This window comes from Telmatherina bonti, assembly GCF_933228915.1.
Source record: "Telmatherina bonti genome assembly, chromosome: 14".
In the NCBI taxonomy this organism is placed as follows: Eukaryota; Metazoa; Chordata; class Actinopteri; order Atheriniformes; family Telmatherinidae; genus Telmatherina; species Telmatherina bonti.
The window spans coordinates 13,509,789-13,531,081 of record NC_136612.1 but is presented as its reverse complement, the minus strand read 5'-3'; the positions used below and the strand labels follow the sequence as shown (position 1 = coordinate 13,531,081).

The following is a 21,293-nucleotide window of genomic DNA, read 5'->3' as shown; positions in this document are numbered from 1 at the left end:
ATATTTTATTCCCCCCCCCCCCCCCCCCCCCCCCCCATTAATGGTTTAACTTTAATGACAAGACAACGGTCTCACTAAAAATCAGCTCATCTAGGTAAAACTAGGCCGTTCCACCAACTGTCCCCCCCCCCCCCCCCCCCCCCCCCTGCTGTTATCTAAGTAAAATATATAAGACCAGGCGAGGACTCAGTGGGCTGTTGGTCCAGTAAGGAGTGCTTCACTTCAGTCGTCCTCGCTGCCACTGGCCGAACGTTCCTGCAACACACACACACACACACACACACACACACACACACACACACACGAAGCAGGTAAACTCTCTATGGTCTGTAATAATTAAACAATAATAGACTTTTTTGTGTTCTTCTTCTCTCACCTCTTGTTCTTCATCGCTGTCGTCGTCGCTGACGACAGGTTTAGCCCGGGAGCCGCGGCCCCTCCGTCGCTGGCCTTTACTTCCCCGCTCCCCCTTCTCTTTCCGGCTTAGTTTGATCTTCACCTTCACCGAACGGGCTGATGGGTGCCAAACACGGAGCGGCGTGAGCTCACAGCGTCGGCTCCCGCTGGTAAAGCTTCACATTTATGATACTCACATTCAGACTCGGAGCCTTCATCGATGTCGTCCTCGTCTTCCTCGCTCTCCTCCCCCTCGCTTTCGTCGTCTTTCTCGATCTTCTGCCTCACGCTGGTGAAGACCGACTGCAGCACGATGGAGTCCTCGTAGATCTGGAAGATTTGCAGCAAATTAGATTTAAACCTGGAAGCCCTCTGCTGCTTCTTCTGCTCATTGTCTTCACAACATAAGCTAAATAAATAAATGAATAAGTAAACAAACAAATAAATAAATGGTGCAAGATGAGCACATAATTGTTGATTGGTGCTCTTAATTATTTTTTTGTGTTTATGTAAACATATTAATTTATTATGATTATTTTTTCTTTGAAGGGAATTTATGTTCTGTTTTGCTGATTGGTGGCCTGCTGGCCCAAGTGTGTGTGTGATCAAACTAATGTGGTGTGAGCATGTCCAATAAGAGACGCTCACTCACAGCTGATTCTGGTTCTGTGATGTAAGTTCAGTCAAGAAAGCAGTTGTGTCCTGTGTGACTTTGGATGATATTAGTGTGCTTAAAGCTGCAGTATTAACTGAACGCGAAGCCGTTGTGTAGTTTCAACCTGCTAACATTAATGATGATTGGGGTGAGGAACAGTAAAATGTCATGACAAACTTAACTCCCAAACACACACACAGCAACTGGGAATCCAGAGAATAAAAGGAAGAGTCTTTAAACTGGAAGTTCAGGCATTATTTTGACCAGAAAGCGGGTTTCTCCATGTTGGCAGTGAGCCGTTACAATCATCGCGCGGCTCGCTAGCTAGCTGCATGCGGCTCGCTAGCTAGCTGCATGCGGCTCGCTAGCTAGCTGCATGCGGCTCGCTAGCTAGCTGCATGCGGCTCGCTAGCTAGCTGCATGCGGCTCGCTAGCTAGCTGCATGCGGCTCGCAGACTCTTGACTTGAGGCTTGTGAAGCAGCCTATACTTCCACCATGAAAATGAGATCTAAACAAGTCATAATGATCCTCAACGGTGCAGTTCTCTCCACAAACAAGAGCTGCAGGCTGCTTGCAGAAACTTTGCTGTCCTAACGGCCCTAACTGACCCTGGCAGAGTTGCCAGGTTTGGCTGATTTCAGCTGCACCGAACTCCGCCAAAGAGCTGCTCCATCAGTAGCTCCGTATGTATAATGAAAAAGAAACGCCCACATTCTGGAGGCATTATTGTATTTTCACCATATACTGTTGCATAAGAAATGCTGTTACTCCGTGCAATGTTTAGGGTAACAACTCCTTGCTAAAAAGCTGAATGTTACTGATTTGGCAACGTAGCAGGATACATAGTGTGGGAACGCTTCTTTTTTTTGGGGGGGGCTCTCCTCTTGTCTTAGTATACTGAGACAAATTGTTGAATTAACAGCGAGGATCACTGCGTTGCAATGTTAGAAAGAGGAGATGTGTCTAAAACAGCCTGAAAGCAGAAGTTAAAGGTTTCTATTAGTAACTCTGTTACGTTTCCATTTCATTCATAAATCACATCGAATATTTAGTATCATTATAAATAACACAACATAGAGTTAAATTTAAAGTTCCATCCATGGGGGGCTGTGAGCATCATGGTGGATGATTGACATCGAGCGAACTCTGAACTCTCTGTGGCTAAAAGCTAACCGAGCTAACGGGAGCTAACAGAGGTAAACGGGCTAAAGCTAAGTCACGTTGTTAACTGGCTAAAAACTGTGGTTGTTCTACGTTCTTCTTACTTGAAGCCGGAGATTGGTACCTGCCAATCAAAAGGACACGCCCCTAAATTTGCCAAACTTCTAGATTAAATTACTTTTAAATGAGCGAGTTAGAAAAAAATTCACTCCCCCCACAGTTGTCATGAAGGTAAACCTGACCTATTAAACTTAAAATGGATTTTTGAACCAGGCTGTAAACATGTTTATTTCTGCTGTGAAGTTGGTCTTTTTAACATGGGAGTCTATGGAGATTTGCTTTGTTTTGCAGCCCCTAGTGGGTGAAGGGGGAACTGCAGTTTTTGCTCTTTTGCACAGGCTTCGCTTTTAATCGCCGGAGGTTGCCACTTGACTCTTTACCAGGCAGCAGACAGGAAACACCCTGGACTGGTGGCCGGTCCACCGCCCAACAACAGCGAGACTCACCAGAGAACCTTCCAAGTTGAAAGTCTGAGCGTTCTGACACAGCAGCATGACGTCCTTCTCCAGGTCGTTGAGGCTGCGGTACTTGTGGCTGCGAATCCGCTCCTGATGGAAGCGAAGTCGACAACAAGACGTCATGACGGTCGTCATAGGAACAAATTAAAAAGGCAGATGAAGTCGCTCATCGTCTCACCTTAATCTTTCTGAAGTCGACCGGTTTGCGGATGAGCTCGTAGTACTCTGGCAGCTCTTTGCGAGAAGGCAGCTGGATGAAGACTTCACTCAGCTGTCGGCCATTACTGCAAACACACACACACACACACACACACACACACACATATATATATGTATATATAGATATATATATATATATATATATATATAGATATAAAACCTGTATAATCTGGTCATATGCTGGCGGTTTGTGCTGTAATCTCACCCGTCCTTGTATTTGATGACCGCATCCACGATCTTCTTCATCTTCTTAGTGAGGGATGGAGGGTTGGGAGAGAGCTTCTCAGCTGGTGGGCGACCTCGTTTCTTTGCCTTCTTCACCTCCTCGTCCTTGTCCCGACCGCGCCCGCTGCTGGAGCCGGGCGTGGACGGCCCGCCGTCATGGTCGCGGTCTCGCTTTCGCTTTCTAGTCGTCTTTTTATGACGAACTTCCTCCTCTATGTCCTCCAGGTTGCCTTCTTCTATGGCCTGTAGAGAAGAATGACCATAAGACAGCTGGTCAAATAACTGATCTCTGATCCAGTCGACAGAATCTCACTACCACAGGTCATCATCATCATCATCATCACCTTGAGCCACTGCTTCTCAGTGAGTGAGTCGCTGTAGTCCACCTCCTTCCGCTGACGAGATCCTCGACCAAACATCTTCTCCTCCTCCTCTTCGCAGGTGAGCCTTTCCACCTCGGCGTCGTCTTTCAAAATCCAGCCGGGAAGATCGTCTTCCTCCATCAGGCGAGGTTTTCTCTTAGGGTTGCGGGCTTCCTCGCGGCGTCTGTCTAGATCCATGCGCTGGGAAAAAGGTTACAGATTCGAGTCAGACTAAAAAAATAAGAATAAAAATAATAATCTGTACGACACATCTAGAAATGGGACAAACCATGAACTGTTCAAACTCCTCTTCACTCCTGGCAATCATCTGATTGACTGTTTCATCATCAGGAACTTCATCTTCCTCCTGGGGATCGACCAAAGAGAGGGAATAAGAGGCGGCGAGCCACACGCTTACGAGCACCTCAGAGCAAAGTCTCTGACTTCTATTAACAAACAAAAATGAGCCTTTGCTAGTTTAAAATATTAAGAATAATAAATAAACAATTATATCAAGAGAAAAATCAAACGGCAGGAAAAGGAAAAAAAAAAAAGCACAAGCAAAGAGAGTGAAAGATAAAGTATCATATTAACCATGAAAGGTTTGTACAGAAGCAGAAATACATCAGGGAGAAAAGGAGAAGCTTGGATTGATGAAATCCTGAGGAAACACAAGGAAGGGAGGAGTAGAAGGGGGAAAAAAAGGAGTGAAGAAGTGGGGCAGCGCACAGGCGGGGTGGGCGATGCGAGAACAGGTTCAGGTCACACCCACCCACGCCCCCCTAGTGCTGCAGCCGCCTCGAGCCCCGACCTCATCCTGCTCCTCGTGCTCCAGAATGGCTTGCAAGAAGGCCCGGCGCTCGTAGCCGGAGGACTTCTGGTCGAACATGCCGGCCTGGATGACCTTCTGGTCCACGTTCAGTTTGTACTTGGCCGCTGCCAGGATCTTCTCCTCCACGCTGTTGACGGTGCACAGGCGGAGCACGCGCACCTCGTTCTGCTGGCCGATGCGGTGGGCTCGGTCCTGAGCCTGCAAGTCCTGGAAGAGGGAGAAGAGAGGAAGATGTTCAGGTTAGATCACGTGGTACGTTCTCATTCTGAACTCTGAGAGGAGGAGAAAAAAAAAAAAAAAAAAGTCTGATTTGTCAGACTTTGGTCAGCTGTATGCTTTTTTTTTAAAGTGCTTTATAAATAAATATAATATGGTAAAGCTCATAAAGGGGGACATGTTTGGACTTGACCAGAGGTGGAATAGTAAACCTGAATGTCTTTAAACGTCATGTTATTTTAAGGTTGCAGAAAAGCTGTTTGTAACATGAATGTTCATCCAGACAGTTCAACCTGGCTGTGAAATGTTTGCAACATTTTTCAAAATGTCGCCTTTTTAACAATATTAAAGGGCAGCGTCGCTTTACCAACCATGCTGTCTGAATGCACACCATGTTGCACCGTCCTGTTTGTGTTTAATCTGTGGGTTAAACACCGCAGTGATCGTGGACTGTCGGGAAGATGGAGCTAGCCTGTCTGTTAAGATCTTTTATTCCCAGCTGGGAAAACTGCAGCTGATGTGCAGATGGAAGCTTGTTGAGTTGCCGTATTTAGTTAATTAATTTAGTTAATATTGTCTTAAAACAAATGTGACACCTGAGAAAAGACAGACAAATGAAAATTATTGCGTCCAGCAAATTTATTGCACATTTTTTTCTTATCGTGCGATTATTTGACTTATTGCGACCGGCCTAAGAACAGTTACAAGGTTATTCTATTCTATTCTATAGTCATTTAGCGGACGCTTTTATCCAAAGCGACTTACATACACACTCATACCACAATAGGCAGATCGGGGGGCAACTTAGGGTTCAGTGTCTTGCCCAAGGACACTTTGGCACATAGTGTCCAACTCCAAACTTCCCAGTTACAGCCGACTGCTCTTCCTCCTGAGCTACAGCCACAGTTATGAGTCCCGTTTCACTTCCTTTGAGGAGGCAGCAACCTCTGTGTGTTCTGGTCGGACTGACAGTAATTCAGTATTTTCTAGATGTGATGTTTGGCATCGACGGGGTCTGAACTTGCCTGGTGAGGGTTCCAGTCGCTGTCAAAGATGATGACAGTGTCAGCAGACTGCAGGTTCAAGCCCAGACCTCCGGCTCTGGTGCTAAGCAGGAACACAAAGTACTCAGACGCCGGGTCGTTGAAGGTCTTCAGCAGCATGCCGCGGTCCTCCGCTTTGGTGGTTCCTGATCAAACAAGAGTTACTTCTCCGTCTCTGCTGTTGTCAAAGATCAAAACTCCACGCCTAGTTTTCTGAAATCATTCCAAAAAGAGAGTTCACAGGCGCCTCACCATCCAGACGCAGGTACTTGAAGCTGCGGTAAGCAAAGTAGTCCTCCATGATGGTCATGAGTGACGTCATCTGACAGAAAAGCAGCACTTTGTGGTTGGTGGCTCTCAGCTTGGGCAGGATACGATCCAGCAGCTCGAACTTTCCAGAGGCGCGGTACAGATCAGGACTGAGCGGAAGATTTAAAAATTATGTGAGGAAAAATACAAGGAAAGATTCCTCGACAACAGACATGAAGCTTCACGTACCCAGACACGATTCCACCAGAAAAACCGAGATGCTCGGAGAAAGACTCCTGCAACAAACATCAACACGGCAAATTTCCTTTCTAAGCTTGAATTTGGGAACTTTTGTGCAAAATGATTATTTATCAGATGAGCTGCTTCAAACCTCGATGTGCTGAAACATGAAGGGGTGATTGCAGATCTTCCTCAGCTGCATTATAGTGTTCATCAGGGTCTTCGTTCCACCTTTACCCTGAAAAGTCCGCATAGTTTCTTTTTAAGACATCTGACATGCATGAAATGTGTCACTTCACGACGTCAAGTCTTCTCACCTTCTTGTCTTTCTCCGAGCCGTCGGTGAGCAGAACTCCCTTGGCCTGCATGTGTCTGTACAGAACCCTCTGCAAAGCTGACATGTCGCACTTGATCACATACTCCACCTGGAAGTCAAAGAAACACGTTGGTGGAAAAGCATTCAGTCAGCACGTTGCACGTTTTAAATCCACAGAGAAGCCGACGCAGCCTGACCTTCTCTGGCAGCTGAGCCTCCACCTCTTTCTTCAGCCTGCGCAGCAAGAACGGCCGGAGCACCTTGTGTAAACGTCGGATGATGAGGATGGTCTCTTCCTCGTTCAGGTCGACCTTTAGGCAAAAAGAAAAGAAAGCCATTAGCGCTTATCTTTAAGCCTATGAAAGTCCACGTTTCCGTCAGCGCTTCTATCTCACCTTCTCTCCGGTCATAGCGAAAGGGGCGTTGAACCACTGCTCGAAGGTGCTGCAGCTCTTGAAAATGGTGGGCAGCAGGAAGTTGAGCAACGCCCAGAGCTCAGGGAGTTTGTTCTGCAGTGGCGTGCCCGTCAGCAGCAAGCGGCGTGGGGCCAAGTAGTGTGTGTTCAGAACTTGTGTCAGCTTACAGTGGTGGTTCTTCATACGGTGACCCTCGTCCACGATCATGTACTTCCAGCGGATCTTTAAAGGAGATGTGGATGAAACGTAAGTTTATAAATAAAGAAAAAGATGTAACAAACAGAGATGTTGTGAATAAACAGATCAAAGATCGTCTGGTCCTCATCAGATCTTTAAAATGAGTCAATAAAATGTTAAGTCCTTTTGCTTTGTCTTTTTTAATAAATAAAAAATAATATAGTCCAATATGTAATTTTTTCTATCCGAGTTTGTATTTACTTCATTTTAAGATCTGATTTTTTTATTTATTTATCAGGCTCTGATACTTAAAACCGAAAGGATTTCCATTTCGGACACAACTCCATCTGAAAGCAGATAAATTGGCCCTGACTGGAGAGCAGAACCAGGCATGAAAGAAGGCCATCAGAGCAGTCACTGACTTTTTGCAAGTCTCCGGAAGACAGATTCACACATCTGAAGAAGGGCCTGGGGTTCATAACATCCGCTAATTAGGATCGGACTCATTAATAACATCCGATTACATTTTTTCATGGAGCTCTTTGTATGCAGATTGATCCATTTCTTTGTTTTTCTGCATAAATCTCCATCTCTAACTCCCAGTCCCTGTCAAACGTCGCTGCCATGTGTCAGGGGGGATGGCGTTATCTGTGCATTTCAGTAAGAAATTTGTTTGAAAACAGTAACAATAGACTATATTTAAAATAATACAAATTTATAAAACACTCTTATATTGTAAGTTGATATAAAAACTGATTTTACCACCAAATCCAGAAAAACCTAACCCTTGAAACAATGATCAGATCCAATTTTTCGAATTTGAGGTCTTTATTTGTCCCGTCCGAAAATCGAAAGGAGGACATTTTTTATTCACACGCCGACACAAATGAAAGCGTGTGTGTGTGTGTGTGCAATAAACCCAGTATGCCATTACCTTAGCGAGCACCTGCTTGTCTTTAATGATGTACTCGTAGGTGGTGAGCAGCACGTTGAACTTGCCACTTCGCAAGATGGGAACGAATGAACGTCGAGCAGCAGGAGAGCCCTGAAAGTAAACACATCTGCTAAACAAGTCTGACAAATAAATGGACCGTTAACAGACATTCAGGAAACCGGTATCACCCCACAATCTGGATGATGCAAAAACACCTACTTTGTAAGAGACCTTGACAACAGACGGCGCCCACTTATCAAACTCGTACACCCAGTTTGACAAAGTTCTGAAAAACACAAGATAAACGTTTTTATTTCTCAGAAACACGTGCTGCTGGAAGAGGACGTGGCTTTAGGACGTACGAGAGAGGTACAATGATGAGGAAGGGCCCGTTGAGGCGCTTGTACTCCATGAGGTAAGTGATAAGTGCGATGGTCTGGATGGTTTTTCCCAAACCCATCTCATCGGCCAGGATGCCGTTCAAGTTGTTGTTGTAAAGAGACACCAGCCACTCCAGACCTTTAATCTGAGCAGTAAGGAAAAAAACAAAAGGAGGTTTAGCCATCATGTTGGCTTCCACCCGGTGTGGAAGCTGTACTTCTGCTTCCAGAGTCTTTACCTGGTACTGTTTGAGCTGCCCGTTGATCAGCAGGGAGGACTGTTTATCCACTTTCTCAGTAACAGCATGAGCGACGGCGTAGTAAGACTGCAGGCCTCTGTTGAAAGCTGCGTTGCCGTACTCGTCGTCTACGTCTTGCTTTGCGTGCCTGATGGAAAAGAGGGGGGGGGAGAGAGAGAGAGAGAGAGAGAGAGAGAGAGAGAGAGAGAGAGAGAGAGAGAGAGAGAGAAGGTAAAATATGGTGACATGTCAGTGGGTTAAAATGATCCAGATGTATCTACACACAACTTAATCACTGACCAAAAGCAAAAGGATGAATCTGCAGACTGAAGAAGACTCGTTCACTTTTTAACTTTTTTCCATAAATTTCAGACTTTTTTTCTGATGAAACTTTTCACATTTGTTTTAGTTGATTTCCTACAAAATGCTTTTAAAATAAGAGCGACGGAGCCACAGACTTTACTGAAGTATTGTTTAACGTCATAGCTTCAGCGTTCCTTTTGACATTTATTCAACGTGTCATCAAATTATATGATGTTCAAGCCTGAAGACACAAACACCTTCAGTGTTTTAAAATGAAAGAAAACAAAAAAATAAAGTGAATCAGGCATCAGGAAGAATGGAGGTAGATATATGTAGCTTCCTGTCGTCATCAGCAAAGTCAGAACATTGCTGGAAGGACAGGAGATAAAACTCCACACCAAGGTAAATGTCATGGCATCTTTTTGGATTGCCTTGAACTCACCAAATACTGAAGAGATGAAACACACTAAACACCTGGGAATTTTAAGACTCTCTACCTTGGTCAGGTCTATGTTTTGACATGGAAGACAGGAGGAAAATAAGCTGCTACAAGCCCTGTGAGACGTCTCCCAGTTGGTGTTTTTCAACCACACTAGTGTGCCGTGGGAGATCATCAGGTGTGCCCTGAGAAACGATCCAATTTCACCTTATTGGTCTGAAAAGCAGCTCTGTGTTCATCCAACAGGCCCCGGTGAAAGATAATAAAACCCTTTTTTCTTGTGTTTATCTGATTTATTTCAAGACAATTTGACAAGATGGATTTTATATTCATAATACAGGCTTTAGAAAAGTCTTTGTGCTGTTCCTTGTGATTTTTTCAGGAAAAAAGTGAACCTTGGTTAAAAAAAAAACAAAAACAAAAAAAAAACATGGTCTAATGGTTTAATGCCTCCTACATCTGAAGAATTGCGCATTATAGTTTTGAATGTATATAAAAAGTGAAAAAGATTCATTTGTTTGAGATTTCAGACGGAGAAATTGACTCAGAATGACACATCTGGGAGTAACCATATAACTGTATTAATCTCATATGATGCATCCTCATCATGAACTTGTCTGATCCGATGTCTGAAAGATTTTTATTAACAGTTATCATATTAACAGACATGATCAGAGTTTGTTTTTTGTTTTTTTTAAATATTGGATTAATTAAATGTTGATCAAGTTAAATTATTTGCTTTATGTTTGGTTTTCATTACAGCTGGCTTAAAAAAAAAAACCAAATAGTGAACATTCATGTAACTCACAATGAATGTTAATCAATTCAGATCAATTAATTGTTTTATGTTTGGTTTTCATTACAGCTGGCTTAAAAAAAAACCAAACAAAACAAAAAAAAAAAACCCAAAAACATAAAACAATTAATTGATCTGAATTGATTAACGTTCATTGTGAGTCACATGAATATTCATTCATAGAATATGAAGCAGATGAAGGAAAGTCGTTTAACTGGGAATACTCAGGCTGATATTCAGGCAGTTCCCAGAGCAGCTTAGATGTGATAAATGATCAATTAATCATAGCAATTAAACTAATACATATGTCTTGTGGGTGGGAGGGTGCTGGACTAGTTGGAGAGAAGCAAACAACACAGAAAAGCCACTTATCCCCCCTTCTGAGGCTCGAACCAGCGGCCTTCTGGCTGTGAGGCTGCAGTACCAACCCTTACGCTGCCGTGCAAAAACACTGCTGTGAATAAAATTCTCTGTATTCTCCTCCCTTTTCCACATTTATACTTCCAAAGACTGTGTTTGAAGCGGCTTACTCAATGATGTGCTGGACATCCACTTCTGAAACATCTTCGCTGTCTGGATCTGGAATCTTCTTCTTCTCTTCTGTGGGAGCTGTGGTGGGCTGCTCCTCCTCATCCTCCTGACAGAAACACCAAAGCATAGCTGGAGAACTGAACACGCCACCATGAAGCACTGAGGATCACACGTTTACCTCCTCCTCCTCCTCTTCCTCCGAACCGCTGTCTTCGCTGTCTGAACGCGGCGCTACTTCGTATCTGTGGAAGGTCATTTTGGACGAGGTCAGCTCCCATTATGAAACCACGTTGTGGTGTACACTAATAGCCAAAAGTTTGGAGACACTTTTCCATTAAATACAATGGGAAAGTGTCTCTAAACTTTTGACTAATACAGTACAGTTGTGCTCATATTTATTCATACCCTTTCATTAACGAAGGAAAAAACCAGCTGCCTGTAAAATAAACTGAAATGGACTAAAGTAATAAATAAAAATGTTATTAAAATCATTACATTATTTTCTAATTCTGGTTCAATAGAAATATTTCTTTAAAAGCAAAAAATAAGATAATTTAGTACATATTGCATCACTCATAAACTAATATTTAGTTTAATGTTTCCGCTCCAGTCAGGTGTTTTCTGTTCCTCTCAGTCAGACTTCTGCACCTGTTGACAGGTATTTTGTCCCACTGTTCAGCAGAAAAGTGCTCTAATTTGTCCAGGACCAATTTGTTTGTTTCTTTTTTCTTCAACTCAAATAAATAAAAAAATGTCTTATATTACTAAATTATATTTTAGCAAATTTTTAGTTATTGTTCCTTTTTTAAGTCTCCAGTTATTTGAGTGACTGTTGTAAATTCAGCCTTTTCTTTAATGAAAGGGGATGAAGACATATGAGCACAGCTGTACTTAATACTAACTAACTCCTGAATAAACTGTTGCATAGCAACATGTACACTCACCCTGGGTTCATTTCAAGCCAGGTCTCCAGCTGTCCGGCCTTTGGTGCGTCGATACCCGTCAGGATCTTTCCGCTGTCCACGTGGATGACTTTGACGGGCAGGTCACTCATCTGACTCGTCTCGTCCAATGGCTGGGAAGGAAAAGATAAAAGAGAGAAAAAAACAAACAAAACATGGCTATTAGAGGGAAAAAAGGCACATCTTTAGTCATGATTTCCTTCTTCTAAACCTACCTCTCCATCAGGTCCCAGACCAGCAGCACCCCCCTCTGAAGATTCTGGCTTCTGAAAGCACAAAAAACATCTTCAATCTCAGGAAGTCATCCTTTACATGCGCCAGTCACAAAACACCGACCTTCTTTTTCTTCTTCTTCTTCTTCTCTTTGAGAGCTTGAGCGGCTTTGTGCGCGCGCACCAGCTCGGTGAGGTTGGCCACGTATTCGTCCGTCTGCTGCAGCAGGTAGGCCAGACGCTTGTCTTTCTTCTGGTCGATGAGTTTACGGTAACCCTCCTCATCTTCAGCCTTGGAAGACATTCACACACAGCTCCGATTGTTGCGTTTTGCACACACAAAACCATTTCTATCCAGCTTCACTTCATATGACGAGCGACGGATTTGACAAATCTCACCATCAGCCTCCGCATTCTCTCCTTCTCGATGCGTTCGTTCTCTTTCTTCTGCTCGCGCTCGGTGTTGGCGTGGTAGGTGGCGACAGCTTTGGTGGCCTTCTGGATCTTGGCTGTGATGGAGCGGTGGTACTCCTTGAAGTCCTTGGCGTGCTGCAGGATGCTGTTAAGGTATTCCTACGGAGAGGAGCGGACATATTTGAGCTCTACAAGCCAATTTAAGTGACAACTTGAGTCTGAAACAATTAAGTGCACCAATGTCTGACAACGTGTAACAACTAGTTTTTATTCATACCGGTCCTCTCTAACCAACTCACCTGATGTTTCTGCCGTCGTTTGCGCTCTTGCTCGATCTTCTGCTGTTTCTCCAGCTTCTCTGTGATGCGAGCCTCCCGTAGCGACTGGCGCTTGCTGCGCTTGTAGGCTTTAGCGTTGAGGGCGGTTTCCAGAGCGGTGTCGCGGCGCATGCAAACAACCACCTCCTGGCGCAGCTGTAAGCACGTTGAAGTGGTTAATACTCCGCGGAGGGAAAAACATAAAGACAATTATCTGCATCCTTACCTGTCTCTGGAAGTTAAGCAGCCGCAGGGCTTTGAGCTCGATGGTCGCCTTCGTGCGAAGGTCGCCTGCGAGCGAGCCGGGAAGGTTCTCCAGCTCCTGTATACGGTGAGCGATACGAGCCTGTAGCCTGGAAAATACAGACGTTTTTCTCATAAATAGAACATCAAGTAGAATTATTTTTATCCAAATGTCTTTTTTAGAGGATACAAAAGTAAATCGACTTTGTTTTCACAAAAACAAAAAGGTAAACTTCGTTATTTAAGTAAACTAATACTGAAACTTAACATGTACGATAAAGGAGAGAAGATTTTGAATGATTCTACTGACACAAATCTAACTTTTTAAACAACGTAAAGAAACTTCTGCTCTCTTAAGTGGAGTTTAGTTAGCTATGACTGACCGCTGCTGCGAGTTTAGAGACTCAGAACAGCTTCCTGACATGCGGGACAAGCTTAACGTTGCTCAGAGAACAGACAACATTTTCAAAAAAAGCGCAAATCTTCCAAGTTTTCCTGGTAGTTCAGAGAAATGCTGGTGGGCTTTAGTTAGCTGCTGCAAAACACACAGAAAACATACACACTCAGATTTATTTATAGTCAACAGGACAAGCATGTGTTTGTCCCAACCATCAGGGATGCACCGATCCACTAATTTGGGAGTTGTCTGAAATCTGAATATCTGCAGATACCGGTATTTACCGATACCAAACCTGTTTATGTGAACATTATTGTGACTATGGTTATTGTTGCTGTTATAACTGTGTAAGATTTCATTAGGTTGTAATAAATGACCCATCCTCTCTGAAGTTACCTCACCGATACAAATATATCATTACAGATCTAACTATTTCAACAAGTTTTATTCTGATTTGACACATTTGACCTAAATACAACTATAAATGTGTGGTTTTGAAACAAAGATTTAGTTTTTAGTGTAATAAAAAATGTCACATTTTAACATTCAAGGCATTTATTTCTTTTTCAAACACGTCCAAAGCATGTCATCAAACACATCTGTGCTGGCTTGACTAGTGTGGTATCGGCACACTTTTATTAATACCAAGTCCGAGTACACACACGGTATTGAGCTGATACCGATACTGGTATCGGCATCAGTGGATCCATAATTAGCATGTAAGCAAATCCTGGTATTGTACAAGTTTTATGTGCTGATACACCTGCACACCTGAGTTATGATCAAAAGCAGTTCCACATTCAGCCTATAAATCGGTCACTATCCCATCACTACACTTTCAACTGAATGACATCCACGTTGCAACAAAAAACATGTTAGGATCTACAAAAAGGGATCATCTAAACTAATATGAAATTTTTGCCTTAAAAGACCAAAAATGTCGACTTCAGTTGTCCCTTTTCTGACCAATGAGTAGTTTGACGATACCAAAGATTTTTGATGGTTAAAGCATTTAAGATTTCAAAACAATAGCTTTGATACAAATGAGGGTTCAAGAAATGTCCTGGTTGCTTCACTTCTCATGAAGTCTTAACCCGTTCCCACCTGTACTCTCTTTCCTGGAGGATCTCCACTGGGTCCAGCCCGCGGGGTTTTTGGATCGGCGTTATGCGGTTCTGCTTCTGGTGCAGCATCATGGGAGGTGGCTGCGCCGGTTGCCCGGGCGACTGCGTCTGAGGAGGCATTACTGGAGAGGCAGCCGGAGGCACAGAGGGAGGAGCAGGCGAGGGTCTGCCGGTTGGCTGAGGAGGGATCAGCTTCTGAGGGGGATTGGATGGAGCAGCAGCGTTCACCATTGGTCCTAGACAAGAAGAATTTGAGGGACATTTGTTTTTTATTTGATGTCATCTTAAAAGCAAAAGGGAGTTTGGATTTGGTGCAAATTTACCTTCAGGCCACGACTTGGGGGGTCCATTTGCAGGTTGGCCTTGCATACCAGGAGGAACTCCTGCAGGTCCAGGAGGTGCCATATTGGGACCCACCATGCCTAAAACAAAAATATGTTTTATCCTCACTGATGGTTTTCTTTCCAGTGTACATTCAGCGTCAATGGCCTTAATGAACTCACCGTGTGGTCTATTGTAATTGGCCTGAACTGGTCCTGGTCCAGCACCCGGTCCCCCTCCGGGCCCTGTAGAAGGTGGCATGTTGGGCATTGGCTGTTGCTGCATCCCTGGCATTGGCCTCTTCCCCTGCACAGCCATCTGCAGGTGCTCTGGGAGGGGCTGACTGCGTGCCAGCATCTTGTAGGCCATAATCTGAGCCCTGAGTTGGTGCAATTGGTTCTGGTTAAAAGGAGTAGGTCCACCTGCACCACCTGGTCCACCTCCCGGACCAGGAGGTCCCCCTGGACCCTGAGGACCGGCGCGGTTTGGTTGACCCATGCCCTGATTAGGGTCACCGCTGGTCTCCATAGGGCCTGATCCTGGACCTGAGGGCGGTCCGTTGGCTGGGACAGGGCTGGGTGCATGCTCTGAACCTCCCAACGGAGAGGGGTAACCTGGAGACACAGATAAAAAATGACTGACTGTCGAAAAAGGTTTTATGTGATAAAAAAAAAGTACACAAACTTACAACCATTTTCTTTTTATGTCAACCTGGTCACCTGGTGGGTCTAAAGCACCAATGGGTCCAGCTCAGAATGGAACACATTTACTTTGCGTTTCCAGAGTAAAAGAAACTGGGAAAGGTGCTAGACTATCCTGCCTAGGAATCCCAATCTTACCGATCCAACCCTAAAGGTTGGACCTTGACACAAAGCAATCCACAGTTTGTTGAAAGAACAATCACTTTGCGTGGAACTCGGCAATAACAACAAATTATGGATCAGTGCCATACATAAACATACTATTTTTTTTGTTTGTTAAAGATTTAAGGTCACATGCTAAGAAGAAAGCAAACTTCAGGGAGTCTGATATTCTCCTCCTTGGTCTCTGTGTTGTGTTCTTCTTGGTTTTAATTCAAAGAAGACGATGCATCTCGATGACATCATGCTATTATGTATCCGATGCATCTATCCCAATTTGGCTTAAACCTACCAGGAAAGGGAGAAATTGGTTGTGGAAATGCATCAGACCCCTTGGTGAGAAAACAGGGCTTAACAAGCAGAAATCCTGTTTCTTTTTTAGCCTCCAGTAAATGCATCATGTCCACAGCTAAAGCCAGACGCAGCTGAGCTAACATAGCATGTCTTCGCTGTGAACATTTCAGAGAGGAAGATCCTCTGAAGTTTATTTTTATCCCCAGAGGAAGAGCAAGAGCCTTCTAAAAGATATAAATGAACAACATGTAGAGTATACACAGAGAATATTGCCATGAACTTCCACTTTAACAGCAGACGACGCGTTTAAGTCCAGCTGTCCACTCTAAGACTACAAGTTGCATTATTTCCTTTGTACAGATAAAAAGAACAGACGAAAACATAGAAAGCAAAGCATAAAACCTTTTAGTACCACCAAAACATCCTGTATAAACAACTGGATGTGTGTACAGAGTTGAAAAATACAGGAAAATAACAGAGAACACACAGAGCACTGTGCTGAAGAGACAAACTGAAGGGGCCTTGTCACACTGGGATTCGGTGATCACAGAAATCGCTGGCTGCAACAAAACAATGACCTGTTTAAAAGTTATTAAAGCCTACAGAAGCTTTTCAAACTGGCCTCAAAAAGACAAGAAATTACTAATAAAAGTTCTGATGACTGATCCTCACACACTAACGTCTGTTTAACCCCTACAAGGTAAGCCAAACACAGATGCCTCATGTTTTAAACGTGAATTATAAAGACTACGTGTCACAATAAAAACAGGCTCATTAGGAGCCATCGTCTTTTCCAGGCTTAGCAGGAAAAAAAGAGTTGTAAAGAAATGGTCCGATGCACGTTTTATTCTCCCTCATGAAGAAAAAGAAAGGGGCATTCAGCGGGTCAGAAGTTCACAGAATTTAGAAATCAAAATTATGGTTTGATCCAAAAGGTGCACCGTGTCACATTTAGGCATCAAGGTGCTCGTATCCACCTCCGTCTCATCGCATCCTCTCTTCCCATCTGACTGACTGGTTTTGTTCATGCAGCTGCACCTTTGTTATTGTGTTGACTCCGCCTCCTCTTGTTGCTGCCAAACGAACAGCAACACAGGAGCAGAAACTGACAGGACAGGTTCACACACATGCCGCATATCCGCATGGCTGAATGATCTGTTCCACTTGCACAAAGATTTTCGACAACGAGAGGATCCACGATTCTTAACTTTCTTCCCACACCATGAAAAGAGAAAGTAAATGCTCCATGTAGTCATGTTTAGCTGTTTATAAACATAGCTGACAAAGTAATGCCCAAACAAATAAAATGAAATACTCAAGAGATGTGTTACCTTGGGAATGTTGGTCCATTGGGCTTGGAGGGGGTCCCATCCCACTGTGACCGCCAGGTCTCATGGCCATACCCTTCATCTGGCCATACCGAGGGTCATCAGGCATTCCCTTGTCATGTATGGCTTCCATGGGCTGTACAAAGCCAGAAGTAAAGCAAAACATTTACATCTTCATTTGTGGGCTACAACTGCAAAACTACATCAATGATTAAATAAAGAATCACAAACTACCCGTATCATCCGGACTAAAAGCCGGAGTATAAGTTGCACTAGGCATAATTAGGTAGGAAAAAACATACATCGCACTGAGTATAAGTCGCATTTTTTGTGGGTAATTTATTTTACAAACTACTTGACCAAAAACAGACATCACGTCATCTTGGAGCGCAAGTTATGACTTTAATAAGGGTAGAGAAATGGGTCATTAGGTGTAAGATATGTTAACACTAAGAAGGTTATTCAGCTACATAAAAAATAAACATGAACAGAAAAGGTGTCCAGTGTTTATGTAACATAAACAGTTTTACATAACTATATCCTAAAGAACCTTTACTGTAATCAATAACATGCAATCTCACTCCACATCACTAAATCTGTTGAATTCTTCGTCCTCTGTGTCCCTTCTGAATAACTCCGCCAACTCCACGTGGAGAAGTAACACGCACTGTTGACATGCCTCTACCCCGCAGCACGTTGTTGAAGCACCCGCTGGCGAACTCCTTCCTCTAGTTGTGGCCATCGAGCTTTGAGCCCAAAGTTAGCCTTTTTTTTTTTTTTTTTTTTAAATCAGTTAGAGTAACCTCCACTTTACGCCAGTATCTAACAAGTTTCTCACTTATTCCAATTCAATTGTTCTCAGTTGTCTTTCCAAGCTAATGTTTACGGTTTAAATTTTTAATTGTTAAGAAGTTGTAGAAATTGGTGCGTACGTCTACGGTGCCCTCTTGTTGCTGTCTGTGAAATTATATATATTTTTTGTGTATAAGTCGCTCCAGAGTATCAATCGCTGCAACAGCTAACCTATTAAAAAAGTGGGACTTATAGTCCGGAAAATACGTAGTAGTTTTGAAACTATGTAGATTGTCGTCACTGTAAAATAAATCACATTTAATTTGATTAAAATATGAATAATAAAATTACTGCAAAAAAAAAACAAAAAAAACCCCCAAACATTTAAGTGTATTTTTAAACTTTAGTCAAATATATTATTGGATAGAAGATTTTAAAATGATTCAATACCTTGTGCATCTGGTGCATGTTGTCCTGAGGATATCCTGAGGGTCCTTGTGGAGGGTGGGGGTGCCCAGATCCTGGAGGTCCTGGGCTGGGTCCCATCATGCTGTGGGCTGAGCCTGGTGAAGGACCTGGGCTGGGCCCCATCATACCTCCTGGAGATGGCCCTGGGCCTGGGGAGGGACCTGGCCGAGGTGTCCCTCCCATTGGGGGGTCAGGGGTGGACATCTCTCAGGGGAACTGGGAATGTGTGGCAGCAGCAAGTACCCCTAAAGAGAGACAGGAAAAGCAACAAAAACAAAGATCAGGACCTGTTTCGGACACATTTACAGGTCTATCTATTTGTCGTTTCGTTTTGATATTTCAGCAATAGTTCTATATCCAACAATATCCTTACATATAAAAAACAAAATGTAGTAGTATTTCATATCAATTGTCCACTTTGTTTCAAACATGTGCAAACAAATTCTGAAAATCAGCTTTGTATTTTTTATTTCTAATGGGAGACGACGTTTCAAATCTCATGACATAACATGTACAGCGACATCACAAGTCATCAGTGTCTGAGAACCTGATCATGTCTGTCCTCTTTACATAATAACTTACTTAAAATTGTTTTCTGGCTTTCAGCAAGTGGTTTTGGTCCAACGCATAATTGCAGTCATGCAAATTCAATATTTTCTTGGTAATGATAAAAGGATCTAGAAAATAGTGCACGATTACTGCAAATCACTGGGAATGTTTTAATGAAAAGTGTTGCGTTCTTTGTGTTCACCACTGTGGGGCAAAACACAATCTGCACTCCAAATGAAACAGACAATTAACTATACTTGAGAAAACACATTCAAATGGCTTTACAGATAAGACGATATATGTCCCTTTAAATGGCAAATGGCTGAATGGGGCAGGAATGTTAAGGTAATTAGTCAAAAATACTTTTTATATAATCATTGAAAGCAGTCAATCATAGGATGTAGTAAAAGGAAAAATAAAAAATGTGAATCAAAACATCAAACTATTAAGTTATTATGAAAAGCTGACAAAAAAAAAAGAGGATGGCAAAAAAAAAGGCAGGAATGTGCCATTAGGTACAAACCAGAGTACATAAATATAAGTGTAACAGAAATAATAATAACAACAATTAAAAAAACCAACCAAAAACTTATTTGATTGTTTTTAGATGTATGTAAATTGTCCTTAAAAGTTGTCCTAATGTATTTTATTTATTCTGTTTTTTTTAAACCCCTCACAATGTGGCACTTTGGTCAACATTGTTGTTTTTAAAGTGCCTTATAAATTGTATTGTATTATATTGACAGAAATGACAGAGAAGCTAAGAAGAAAGGGAAACTTATGCCAGTACAGTATCTGCATTGTTTACATTTACAAGTTATCATTGACTTTAGCATTAGCTAGCGTTAGCCGGGCCTGGCCGGGTTTATGAATAACATTAGTTTTCTACATTTAAAACGTTTTTTTTCCAACTCCCTCGCTAATTTAACATTAAATCAACGTGTTAACATTCACATACTTTCTTGTTCAGTCGTAAAAAGACATGACAGTAACTGTTATAAAGCTGCAAAGAACAGAAGCCGGATTCTTCCTAAGTTAAAGCCTGAACAACATAAGCTGTCTGGTTATGGTGGCTAGCATGCTAACGAGCTAAGAGTGTTAGCCTCGCCGGCCATGCTCGGCTTGGCCAAATAAGACAAAAACTGCGCTTTTTGGCGAGATGTTTTGGCGACATGTGAAAGGTTAGAGCATCCCTCATCGTGGGAGCTGATTGATCCCACGCGCCTCCCGTACCCTTGGCTCGAGCGCACCGCTCTGAGCACATTTCCAAAAATAATTTTCATTCATTGCGCTGAGCCGCGCGACAGCAGCTAACGTCGGTCTTATTTCCTCTGAGAAAAAAAAATCTGAACAACCACAATCATCCTGTAGAAGCAGCGTAAAAAACAAAAGAAAAAGTCTCATCATCCAGTAATATTAATATAGTGGACTTACACAACTGGTGATAGATGAAATCTGGATTCTCACCGGTCACACAGTCTCTTAGTTCTCCTTTTAGCCAGAAACAAAGAGCGACCTACCCAATTGGTTTTTTCCCTTCACCCCCCTCTTTCGGCAGATTGTATCGCAGAGGCCGGGCTGTGCGACTCGGCAGCGCCCCCCTCCGCAGCCTGGCTTCCCGCATGCTCAGTGAAGGCGTCGCGTTCCGGGGAGGCTGGAGAAGCCGGCCGGCCGGCGTGGGGGATGGGACCGGGTTGGATACGTTCACATGGGTCAGACGGCAAGAAAACAGAAAGTGACTAAACGCATAATGTTATGAAATAAAATAAAGTTAAATTTTATTTCATACGACGGAGAAATGTTTAATTTGACAAGAATTCAATTCATTCAACATTATTTATGTAGCGTCAAATCAAAACAATGCCACCTCAAGACGCTTTACAGACAGGGAAAAAAAACAAAAAACAAAAAAACATCATGAAAGCCAATTTATAATAGCCTATAAAAGGAAACCAACACATTGAGTTGGAGGCTCCAACTTCATAATCTTACCCAATTTCTTCTTCTTTAGGGGAGCAACATTATCCAAACTTGTACGCATTGAAGCTGTTATAGTATCAACATGTGGATCAATCTGAGCAGGAGTAAAGCTTCAAGGGGGACTCTCAGTCATGTTAGCACATAGTACAGGGGAAAAATTGATTCAATTGATTGTTTAAATTTTGTAATAATATTGTCCGATAAACATATACTATCGTAGAATTTATTTTTGGTCAGTGAGGGATCAAATAAAGTGAATTCAAAGGTTAATAGGTTAATAAAAGTGATCAGACAAGACAGGGTTTTGAGGAAAAAACAGACGTTTCCTTTTTGTTGTCTCTGATAATGACACAAAGATGTTGCCTAAAAATACTCAGTGTCAGA

The 21,293-nt window shown here is 42.9% G+C and overlaps 1 protein-coding gene across 2 annotated transcripts; it reads right to left on the bottom strand.

Moving 5' to 3' along the window:
- Nucleotides 1-145: 145 nt before the first annotated feature.
- On the bottom strand, nt 146-20,467 carry smarca4a (SWI/SNF related BAF chromatin remodeling complex subunit ATPase 4a). 2 transcript variants are annotated; one of them, XM_079253528.1, is made up of 34 exons: nt 20,364-20,467; nt 18,363-18,625; nt 17,124-17,256; nt 14,821-15,252; nt 14,641-14,739; nt 14,298-14,553; nt 12,780-12,906; nt 12,536-12,709; nt 12,222-12,395; nt 11,947-12,114; nt 11,826-11,876; nt 11,593-11,723; nt 10,827-10,890; nt 10,648-10,754; nt 8,580-8,727; nt 8,323-8,486; nt 8,180-8,246; nt 7,961-8,071; nt 6,829-7,071; nt 6,631-6,744; nt 6,435-6,542; nt 6,269-6,355; nt 6,127-6,173; nt 5,881-6,047; nt 5,611-5,774; nt 4,310-4,576; nt 3,827-3,904; nt 3,520-3,738; nt 3,156-3,418; nt 2,910-3,015; nt 2,720-2,821; nt 594-726; nt 377-513; nt 146-255 (listed from the first exon to the last, which is right to left on the bottom strand). In XM_079253528.1, exons 2-34 carry the CDS (start codon nt 18,582-18,584, stop codon nt 223-225), a joined length of 4,896 nt encoding a protein of 1,631 aa, XP_079109654.1. In that variant the 5' UTR covers nt 18,585-18,625; nt 20,364-20,467; the 3' UTR covers nt 146-222. The 2 variants fall into 2 exon arrangements, with proteins under 2 accessions (XP_079109654.1, XP_079109653.1); XM_079253527.1 differs by having other exon boundaries at nt 14,641-15,252.
- Between the last annotated feature and the right edge of the window lie 826 nt (nt 20,468-21,293).

What these genes read in the sequence shown, in the direction of transcription:
- smarca4a (XM_079253527.1), bottom strand. Translation starts at nt 18,584, where the DNA reads ATGTCCACCCCTGACCCCCCAATGGGAGGGACACCTCGGCCAGGTCCC. An exon ending in TGCTTAACTTCCAGAGACAG is followed by an intron (nt 12,710 to 12,779) that starts GTAAGGATGCAG and finishes ACGTGCTTACAG; the next exon opens with CTGCGCCAGGAGGTGGTTGT. An exon ending in TTGTCAAGGTCTCTTACAAA is followed by an intron (nt 8,072 to 8,179) that starts GTAGGTGTTTTT and finishes GTTTACTTTCAG; the next exon opens with GGCTCTCCTGCTGCTCGACG.